This window comes from Musa acuminata, chromosome BXJ3-5 (genome assembly GCF_036884655.1).
Source record: "Musa acuminata AAA Group cultivar baxijiao chromosome BXJ3-5, Cavendish_Baxijiao_AAA, whole genome shotgun sequence".
Taxonomy (NCBI): domain Eukaryota; kingdom Viridiplantae; phylum Streptophyta; class Magnoliopsida; order Zingiberales; family Musaceae; genus Musa; species Musa acuminata.
In genome coordinates, this window is record NC_088353.1 from 7622046 (window position 1) to 7633357 (window position 11312).

The 11312-nt window shown below is 40.6% G+C and overlaps 2 protein-coding genes across 2 annotated transcripts; both read left to right on the plus strand.

The window, feature by feature from the left end:
• Positions 1 to 1285: 1285 nt before the first annotated feature.
• On the plus strand, positions 1286 to 1983 carry LOC135638511 (RING-H2 finger protein ATL74-like). The gene has a single exon (XM_065151642.1). It carries the CDS (start codon positions 1328 to 1330, stop codon positions 1817 to 1819), a length of 492 nt encoding a protein of 163 aa, XP_065007714.1. The 5' UTR covers positions 1286 to 1327; the 3' UTR covers positions 1820 to 1983.
• A 2071-nt stretch (positions 1984 to 4054) lies between these two features.
• On the plus strand, positions 4055 to 11003 carry LOC135638938 (autophagy-related protein 13a-like). The gene is made up of 3 exons (XM_065152544.1): positions 4055 to 5434; positions 8016 to 8191; positions 10543 to 11003. The coding sequence occupies exons 1-3, from the start codon at positions 4190 to 4192 to the stop codon at positions 10850 to 10852; spliced, it is 1731 nt and encodes a 576-aa protein (XP_065008616.1). The 5' UTR covers positions 4055 to 4189; the 3' UTR covers positions 10853 to 11003.
• Positions 11004 to 11312: the final 309 nt, after the last annotated feature.

The window sequence follows — 11312 nt, forward strand, 5'->3', positions numbered from 1 at the left end:
CAAACATTATATAATATAATAAATAAGTTATCTTAATTTATACATAAGTCTACTTGATAGCTATCGAGCTATTCTGGGGTATTTAAAGGGCATTATTGATTATAACTTATTTCTTCAAAAAGACTTTCATTATTACTTTATTTTTTTTTTATATATCAATTGAGTAGGTAATAAGGATGACAGAACATTTATAAGTATTTATGCTATATTTTATTTTGTTACAATTTAATCTCTTAGAGTTTCAAGAAAAATGCTCACGAGATCTGTTATGAATGTTGAATATTGGGTCATTGTTTTTATAATTATTGAATTTTGTTGGATTAAATGATTGCTATAGAAATCATTTGTTAGATCATATATATATATATATATATATATATATAATATTTCACTCTCAAATGAAACATATAACTTTTAATTTTTATTTTGTTCATAATAAGAGTCAACTATGTATCTCTCATGTCTTATCTTTTAATCAATTTATAAATATTATTATCAAGTATTTTTCTTACTAGTAATTTTTTTTACTCAGCCCAAGATCGATATTTCTAACGAGAGCATCATCTAACGTGATATATCAGGAAGAACAATATTGAGAAGTATAAATTCATGGACTTATGAATGAAGATCGATATTACTTCATGCTACGATGAGTTGTCGACTCCATCCACGGATAGTTCTTTCTTGTTCGAACCATTTCATTCTGCCCAAGTGCTAGGTCAGTTCTGAATTTCATATCAAACAGATAGATGATAAAATAAGATTCCAAACATAATATGGTCCATCCATTTCTGAATAATCACCAAACATAATCTAGAATTAATCCTGCACTGCTATGAATTAATCCCGTGGGCTGTGGTGCACTGCTCCGAGTTAAAAGTGGAGACCGAAGGCAACTGCAGAGGACCACCACGAATAGAAATGGAAGAAGCTTCCATCGGCACTGAAGAGAGCAACAGCGCACGAACGCACGCACCAACGCAAGCCTTCCTAAAACGAGAAGCCGGAGATGATCATCCTCCATGTGCAGAGAGAGAGCACAGTCCATTGATGCTGCCATCTCTCTTTTCTTTCCGCAACAAAACAGAGAGCGGAGTTACATCTCGGAGAACTTTTGTGGCCCTTTCTGAACAAGGCAGCTTCCTTCACGGATCTCACCAACAGAGACGTAGACGACGCACATCCCGATGCGTGGGAACGGATGTACGTTTTGACATGCACTTGATGCATTGTCATGTGTCGCAGTGCTCGACACGATGCGTGTCCTCATCCTATATATAGTTGTCCCCACCAAACCAATTACCTGCTCGTCTCTCTCCAATTCACCATGTCTTCTCCGGTGCAGAATCGCACCGCCACCACTCTTTCTCCTCCTCCTCTCCCCCCACCACCTCCGCCGCCTAACAATTGGGGGCCGTACTCTGGCGCCAAGGACTTCGACGCCAACATGGCTAGCATCCTCGTCGTGCTCGTGTGCGCCGCGGCGCTCTCCTTTGCCCTCCACGCCGCCTTCCGCCTCCTGCGCCGCCGCTGCCTCCCCCGGTCTGCGGCCCAAGCGGACAAGCCCGGGACGGCAACGGCCGCACCGCAGCAGCTCCTCCCGGGGCCCGTGGTGTTCTCCGTGAGGGCGACTGCGGTGGCGGGCGCGCCGGAGTGCGCCATCTGCCTTGCGGAGCTGGTGGAGGGCGACCGCGTCCACGTTCTGCCGGCCTGCAACCACGGGTTCCACGCGCAGTGCGTCGAGACGTGGTTCGTCGGCCGCTCCTCCTGCCCCACCTGCCGGACCGAGTGCCGTCCGCCGCCGCCGCCGGAACCGTGAGATGGCCACACATGCACAGATCGAGATCGGGCATGCAGTAGCTTTTATGTATCACGACCGAGTGCTCCATCAATTAGAAGGAGTTTTATATGCTGTTTAATGTAATCGGCGTTTAGCACGGAAACCAACTCTGAAATGAATCATAAACAGCATCATCATCATCATCATCATCTCTTCTCTCCTGCAGCATCAAACCACACAGGCACTTACTTTTCCAGGCAGGGGGAAGGTCAGTGGGTACGCAGCGAGGAATTCATGAAGGATGGAGGAAGGCATCAACTTTTTGTGATCTTTTACTGCAAGTCAACTCTTTTGGGCCTTTGGATGGTGGGAAAAGGTTTCCGCATGCTCCCCCATCAAACCAACTCTGGTTCTTGATATAGCCAGCCAAAAGCAGACTAAAGAAAGAGAAGGAGAAGACACCTTGTGAGGCCGGTTCCACATCTCAGTCACCCACATCGCCACTCTCCCATGGAAAGATAGTAGCCATTAATTGTGACTGTAAAGCGTGCATGTCGGTGATCGTCTTTCTTCAACCCATCGACGCACCAAACTCGAAACCTCGTGTAGCTTTCTCGGTTGATCAGCTAGCTAATGGGAAGAACAATTCCTCTAATCACACACATTATTCTCCTCCTCAGCTTTTATCTAATATTCATGTCAATCTAGATATTTCAAGGGCCATAAGGGTATGAGATCCAATATCACCCTATTTGTATATCCTCATTTGTGTATTTTGTTTAATGATATGATGCTTGTAATAATAATAAAAAAACAAATCATTTAAAATAAATATAAAATTTTACTCATAAACATCTTATTGACATCTTCCAACTTGACCAATCAAAAAATTAATGTTAGAAAATCTTTAAAAAATATCAATCAAGGAGAGGCATTTTCCACTTAAGCACTTTGGTGCTATGATTTGATTACTTATGAAACAAACATTCAATAAGCTCATAATCAACAGAGCTTCCCCCATTTACTCACAAAGGGAATGCTGAAATTTAGTCTACTAAATGTGCTCTACATGCTAAAAGAATGCATTCATGTCCCATTAAAAGTGGGAGTTTATGAACTAATATGGTTGTAGCTAAGTATGCTTTTTGTTTCTCTTTGCAACATTCCTAATAATAATAATAAAAAAAAGAAAGGTTAGGAGTCGGTGATTATTTCTTCATGCTATGAGCAACCATGCTAGTGGATTTACTCATATCATAGCCTCTAGTGCTCCCATTAACATATTTTTTTTGTTGGATAGTTGACTTTTTGATGTTCCACAATCTTTAAAACCCACATTTTTCAAAATGAGATCTTCTCTTGATCCACATAATGTTTATAATTTTATTTTGTATGGTAATTATAATTTATATTTATTACGACATGTTTTTGGTAATGACAGTATTTATTTGGTAATCTGATAAGAAATAACAACCATCAACCAAGGTATTTTGTTCACTAAGAATTGTGGCTCAGTTGCTATGTCTAATCTTTGGCATGAATTTTGATAGATTCTTACTACTACTCTTAGAGTGGCCCTTTTGCTAATGGAAACTTATTCTTATTCTGTCCGTGAAGATAATTTAGATATTATTCAATTATTTCTTTGATATGAGAATGACTTTTAACCTCAATGAAAAAGGGGTTATTTGATTAAGAAATAAAGGATTAGCATAGTAAATAAGTGTCCAATATATATATATATATATATATATATATAATTTAAATGTACTCGTTGTATCGATAGTAGATCATCGAGCCTAACATACAAAAATAGAGGACCAGCGGAAGAAGATTATACCACTTTCTTGACATTGGGGTTTGGTTTATGGATAATAATGCCAAAGAATTTTGGATATCGAACAGTAAATTGGGATCAAATGACATTAAATCCGCACACTAATTAAGGGGACAAATTTCATTATCCGGTCTTATAGATAATCGGATTCGAGTTGGAAACCGTCTGCTTGAATCCGACCCGATAACACGACTCACACACCAATCAATCATTCCATGCATTGCCAATCAAATTTGGGGGCCAATCAAACGATAGATTAGACTCCAAATCAGTCTTCCCCTCCTCTCTTCTCTGTTCCTTTGTATTCAGCTAAATTAATATGGTTTCCAACATATTATACGCACATGTATAAATCACGTACACGACGCTTCCACCCGATTCCCATTACTCCATCATCCTCATCTCCTTCTCTCTTCTTCTTCTCCTCCTCCTGTTACTAGTATTGCTATAATTATGCGGTCCTCCTGGCGCTGCCCCGCGGCTGCGCCGTTACCCGATGACCGAATCTTGACCGCCGGCCCCCTCCCGGATGACCTAATCTTGGCCTGAAACGCCGTCGCCCTTCCCTCTTCATGGCGTCGCCGTCCGAATCCGATCGGAAGATCATCACCAGGTTCCTCCACAAAACCCTCCACGCCGTCGTCTCCTCCCGCGTCCCCCGCCTCCACAACGCCGCCGCCGGCCCCGCCTCCCCCAAAAACGACCGGTGGTTCCACCTCGCCCTCGATGACCACTCCTCTCCCGCCGATCACCATGGCGCCGTCGTGGACCCCTTGGTCTTCGACATCCTCCTCACCCGGCGCGGCTGCTCCGATGTCATCGTCGAGCGCTGGACCGCTCGGTGCGTCCCCCCGGCCCCCTGGTCCGCCGCGTCCCCGCACCACCCCCACGATGGCTCGTTCCTCCGCAGGACCTATAAGAAGTGCACAATTCTGCTCAGATCCATCTATACGCTGCTCCGGCTCCTCCCGGTGCACCGGATCTTCCGCCTGCTGTGCTCCTCCAGTCAACCTTACAACTATGACCTCTGCCACAAGGTCTTATCCTTTGCGGCGCCCTTCTCCAGGGCGCAAGAGGCGGAGTTGAAACAATACAGCTTCGCGCCGGTGGAAACCATGTTAGGCCACCTCGTCGTGTCGGTGCAGTACCGGCCGAGCCTCACCAACTTCAATCTAGAGGTCTCCTTGCCGACACCGCCGCTGATCATCACGGATTACGTCGGTAGCCCGGCTGCCGATCCCATGAGACCTTTCCCTTCTTCCCTGCCCGATCGGATGTCCCACCCGATCGTGTATCAGTACCCGCCGAGAGGCATCCGGACGGTGGCGGCTCCATCATTCGACCGCCCGCATAGCTGGAACAGTGCGTCGATGGTGCACCATCCTCTGAGCTCGGCTCCTGGGCCTCCGGATTCTGAACTACTGCCTGGGCATTATGGGCATCTGGTGCCAAACCAGCGGTCATCGATGGAGAGGAAGGGAAGTTCAGGTTTTGGCGAGTTTAAGCTCTCCCCACCGTGCTCGACGTCGCTCTCCCCTTCTCCTCCAACACGTGTTGGTAATTCCCAGCTGTCTAGACTGCATTCGGAGACATCACCAGTGAGCATACCATTGCCAGCGACAGAGAACAACCAGATGCACCGCAGTCCCAACTTCTCAGATCCATTCAAGAGCCTTTTCCCTCCTCCATCTCCAAGGAGCACAAGGACGGATCTCTCTTTTCGGGAGTCTCCTTCTAAGAGTATATCCTTCAGAAAACCTGACGGGTTTAGTCTAGGAGATATCCACTCAAACTTGCATATGCATGCTGCTTATAAGGTACATGCTACCTTCAAATCTTTTACATTGTTTCTATGACGTGTTTTTCAAATTTAATGGAAGTTTATTACCTGAAGTTGCTGAATCTCTCTCTTTAGATTATGCACAGAAAGATGCTTGAAATTTTAGCGACCACTAATGGAGGGTTCTCTCGATTTTCTATTATTTAGATGCTATAAATTGTCAAACAATAAAACCAAGAAGAAAAGGCACTCCCTTCTATTATTTCTTTCTCATTCAGAATGGTAAAACTTGGAGCAGTGTTTGTTCAAGTTCAATTTAGGAAAATAATTATAGTTTTGCTTTGTTGAATTGCATGGAAATGGGTTAGAAATTCAGACTTCATAGAATTTCTGAAGCAATTGATGTCCGTTGACAATTATTCATACTCTAAGGTCAATAGGTTTGATTGATGTTGATATTACAGCGCAAGGGGACTCCTAAGTTGGTCTAAATACTAGGGTGTTCCTATCCTTGACCCTAAATCTTGGAATTGGCTATTATGATGTATGTAATGGTGGAGTTAGCTGGCGCTATTCCAGGAATAGGTGCTACCGCTCCTTCCTAGCCTCTAATTAGCTTTTTAGAACAATCAATTTCTTTCGTTCCAAGTCTAACATTTCTTGAGCCTTCTACGCCTTCTTGAGGAAATTGTATGTTATCAGGACTGGCAAATTTATTGGGAATTGACTGAGAGATCACTACCTATTCCAGGAATAGGTGCTACTGCTACCTACCTTTCTGGTTTCTAATTTATTGGGCATTGACTGAGAGATCACAACCTATTCCAAGAATGGGTGCTGCTGCTCCTTCCTAGCTTCTAATTAGCTTTTTAGAACAATCAATTTCTTTCGTTCCGAGTCTAATGTTTCTTGAGCCTTCTACCCCTTGAGGAAATTGTATGTTACCAGGACTGGCAAATTTATTGGGCATTTACTGAGAGATCACTACCTATTCCAGGAATAGGTGCTACTGCTACCTTTCTAGTTTCTAATTAGAACGATCAATTTCATTCAATCTAAGTCTAACATTTCTACAAAAGTTTCCACCTATTCTTTAGGAAATTGTATGTTATCAGAACTGGCAATTTTATTGAGCCTTGACCGAGAGATCACTGACTGATTGCCGTCTGAAGGATATAAGATCATACTTAAGCAGCGCTTTCCTAGTCAATCAATAATACTTCTCAAAGTGTTCTTGTAACTTCTAAAGTTGAAGAGAGTTGTGAGATACTTGTGCTGGTCCAAGGTACCCAAAACAATTTTTAGAAATGAATTTTACATTGGAGGCACCATTTAATATCATGTTCTAATTTGACTTTCACCACATTATATGCTACAATAAATCATGTTACTGAGATTCAGTTTTATCATTGTAATGTATGGCATTTACCAGATTAAACCACTTCTACCATGGGCCTAATGTTTACATTATATTGCAAATATGTATACCATATGCTGGCACACAATGACTCAATTCCTCTTCTCCTTTTTAGCCAAAACCATCAACTTTGGGCAAAGGCCAAAATACAACGAACAGAGGAACATAAGAAAGATTGATTTGAACATAATTTACCTCATTGATTCCTTCTACGAGCATAAGATCTTGACCATAATTTTTTAGTATCTAGCTGGCGGATCACATGATGTTGTTGTTTGATGGCAGTATTCTCTTTGAGGATTAAATGATAGGATGACTGGGGGCTGAGATTGTGGGGTTCCATTGTGTCATCGACGAGGAACTTATAGAGCTAAAGGCAAATACATCTTGAATCTCAATATTTGTGTCTGTATGCATATTTTAATTCGTGGAAGCCATGTCTTTACACTAGAATCATACTTTTATCTTATAGCTTTTAACAAGTCCTAGGTATCTGTTATTTTATATCACATCTTTTACTAAAACTTTCGGTACAACGGTGCACAATTGCACAGAAAATTGTACTATGCTTTAGTATGTCTTTATCAAGCTCATCAAGTTATACACAGATTCTCTCAGATTTCTTGATGAAAGCTATGTGATCTAGATATGAATTTATTTCAGCAGCAGATATACCATTGGGCAGGATTAGTTGTAGTGGCAATGCTTTTGTCAGCAAAAGGTTCTACCTGAAACCATCATTTTAGTGCAATATTTTAAGCTCTATATGAAATTGCTAGAGAAAGATTCAAAATACCCCAGGAAATTGCATGGATACAATGATACATGTCTATTGTGCATAAACTGAGAGCAGTAAAGTGATAGTTTTATATAAAATATCTATTATCTCAGTAGAATCATAGGCTATCGACCCAACTTCCTCTAACAATTTAGCAGACTAACATTTAGAACATCCCTAACAAAAGATGCATCTTTTGTCTTTGATAGCCAAATTTTCCTATTGTGACTTGAGCATTACCCCAAATTTGTTGACTACCTTATTATAAATGGGCTTGTAATTGTTACTCCTTGAAGATTCTGGTCTGTAATATTTTGTACCCTCGTAAATTTGATTGAATGTACTCAGCCTAGAATTACTTGAGTTAGATAGTTTGTTAAGTTTAAATATTTATTTATTTTAAATTTGTTTGTCTCCTTTTAGGTAATCAAGGATGGTCGGGATGATTCTGGAAGGTTCTCTGCTTTGTCTTCTGGTGGTTCACCTGGGTATGGTTTTTCAAGTTCAAGCCGACAGTCAATTCAGGATGATCTTGATGATGAAGATTTCTCTTATCCGTTTGCTTTTGACGATGTTGACACATCAGATTCTCAAACAAGGTACATCTCTATTGTTGTTTCTGATTTGTTTGTTATGGTGATTTAGCCTATCTGAAGTAGACAGATTATGAGTCATTTTATTGACTATTGCATCCTAATAGACTAACTTTTCCTTATCTTTTGATTTGATGCCCATAGCAAATATAAACTGGTGAAAATGTACTCTATAGATTGATTGGGATGTTTCAGGGATACTGCATCATCATGAAATTATTAAAAGGGAGAAAAAAAGTTGTTCTGCTGTATCAGAGGGCTAGTAGTTTTGGTTATCTAAAAAACTCAATCTAACACAAGACCGATAGAATATATAGAACTAGAGTCATCTGATGTTTAGTTTTAGTATCAGCTGTTCTGAGCTTTTATGGGAGGCAAGAGTGTTGTATCCGTTTACTAGGTTCTTTCCAATTTTGCTTCCTTAATGATTCAAGAAGATTTTGAACTAGATATTTCTACGATGGTACCTTCTCATACAATGCCTATAACGCTATGAATTTTTGAAATTGGTTGACTTTAGAGTTATATATTTATGTAGAAGTTCTTATTAGCTGTTTTGGCCTATTTGTTAAAAGAGCAATTGATTTGGTCAGTTGAACCACTGATAAACTTCTGCTCAACGTTTTAGATTTAACACTGTGGAATCCTCAGTCCAATTTTGTGATATGAGGCACAACAAGTGTTGTAGTTGACTTCCTTTTCCTTCTGCGCAACTTCTGCTGATTATAGTTAGATATGCAGAAGAAATAATATGCAAAATTAGCAACATATTTTTTAATCAAATGTTAATGATTCTTTACTGATAATTAATCTATTTTGTACACAATAAAAACTGAAGTTAGTGAACAAAAATATGCTATTATTAATGGTTCAGTGTGACCTTATTTAGGCTACCAATTTGTTGATGTGCAGTTGCATCAACGGGGGATCAAACTCAGAAGGGGAGAGGCATCCCTTCTGGCTGGGTTATGTGGGATTGTAGATGGCTTCTAAGTTGTTACCTTTGCTTTTTCTGCCATATGATTTTTGTCCCATACTATTAACGTCTTCTTATGGAATTTCACTATATTCCCTCTTCCATCCAGAAGTTGATAATTATGTGAATATTCATTCGGTGGGTTAGGTTCTGTGTTTAAACCAATGTCTGTGAGACAGTGAACTGTTTCTTGATAGTTACAACTTACAATATGATCCCTACCTTCTGAAACCTGCCTTGGAGCTTGAGTTCTTTCTGCATAACATGAAAAGAAGTTGACATGGAGTTAGAAATTTTACTTGGGTGTGTAACATACTGTGCAAATTGGAAAGCTTTGAGCTTGTTTAATGAGAGCAAAATCAAGTCTGGAACTTTAGTGAAGAAATTTTTTTTAGTATTATGTAATGCTGTCTCTCCACCTCTGCAGTACTTTGTGCATTTTGACACGAGCATACTTGTGTGCTTATATATATCTGAGGATGATTAGTTGTTGCCAGATGCCAAATTAGTAGATAAACGGAACACATAGCTGAACTGTGCAAATAATCATATGGGAATGTGCAAATATCCATTAGATTATTGAATGCAGGTCCAGGGCAGATGAGGAAACTGTACGATGAATCATGTAGGAATGTTGCAAATATCCATTAGATCATTTGAACTAAAGTGCTGCATATAGTTTCTTGAACCCGATTAAGAGACCCAGAAATCACAGATACCTTGAATCACCCATTTGACATCATGGAAATGAATAGGAGAGGCAAGACACATGGTGTTTAAAAACCTTGGCTATATATAACTCGAGGACTGGGAGGGGAAGGTACACAAACAAGGACCTACCGAATGCAGTGCGCCAAAGTCACTACAAGTTGGGATACTTTTCATAATTTAACCAGCCACTTTGTAGAATAGAGTTGTCGCACAGGCTGATGAATCCGCATGTTTGTATCTACTGGCTATGGCATGTCTGTATTATAATTTCAATAGAGAGATATTTTTCGTGCATTAACTTGTTAATTATTTTTTACATTTATTGAAACTTGAGTAATTAAATTTGACCTAGCATTGGAGAACTTGGTGGCAATTCATAATCAATGACAATATTACATTTGCCTTGAGTGGATGGATAGACGGCCTGTCATCTTCTTGCATCTTATGTCTTGTAGATTTAGCAGAAAACTGATCCAAGATCTATGTGTTCTTTATGCGTTAGGCAAGAATCTTCAGGTGGTTGTACATTTGATCCTTGCCATTACTTCCGTTCATGTTTGATCCTTGCTATTATCTCATATGCTGACCTTTGCCCTATGGCTTTGTGTGCAATATTTCTACTTGCTGATAATCCAGTTTTTATAAAAGTTCATTTTCTTTTCACTGACAGGAGTCTTGATGGTAAGGAAGCATCAGAAAATTCTGGTTCTCATAAATCACAAGAGGCAGCTGTTGGCATTCTCGTCCACATGTTGAAAACCGCAGCACCACTGCGCCAAGATCAGAGTTGCTCGATGCAGTCTTTGGAACCAAATGGAGAAGCTAGCATTAGCAGTTCTGTGATGTCGAGGAAAGCATGTGATGCGTTGGAGGAGCTCCAAAGCTACAAGGAGATGAAAAACTTGCTACTTTCTAAGAGTGGAGCTAAATTACAGGACTCTGTAAAACAAAGAAAAGAGAGTAGTGAAACCTTATCCTAAACTAAGATCGATAGACAAACAGTTGCTGATCATACATAGGTGCAAAGTCGCAGGCACAGTGATCATTATCAGAGGCTCCAACCTTGTACATAACAGTCGAGTCTCGGTTGCCTTGCCTTCTTAACGGAATCACAGGCTTGCATCAGATATATCTCCTAGAGACTCTTCCTTCCTCTCACATAACAGAAGATTATTCTCTATCTGTAAATAGACCGTCTCATGCCGAATGGTATGTGTTCATTTGTGTAACTTAAAAAAACTTCCAGTTTGTCATCACCATCATACCTACCTAACCCCGCAAGCATACTTGCTTCATAATGTTCCCGCCGCTGAAACTTGTGGCAGGAAGTGTGTATGTGTGTGTGTGTGTTATATATTATAGCAAACCGTATGATTGCTTGAGAATACTGATGTGTTCCATTGTGATGGCTGATAGTGGTGGTTACCTGTTGGCATGGTC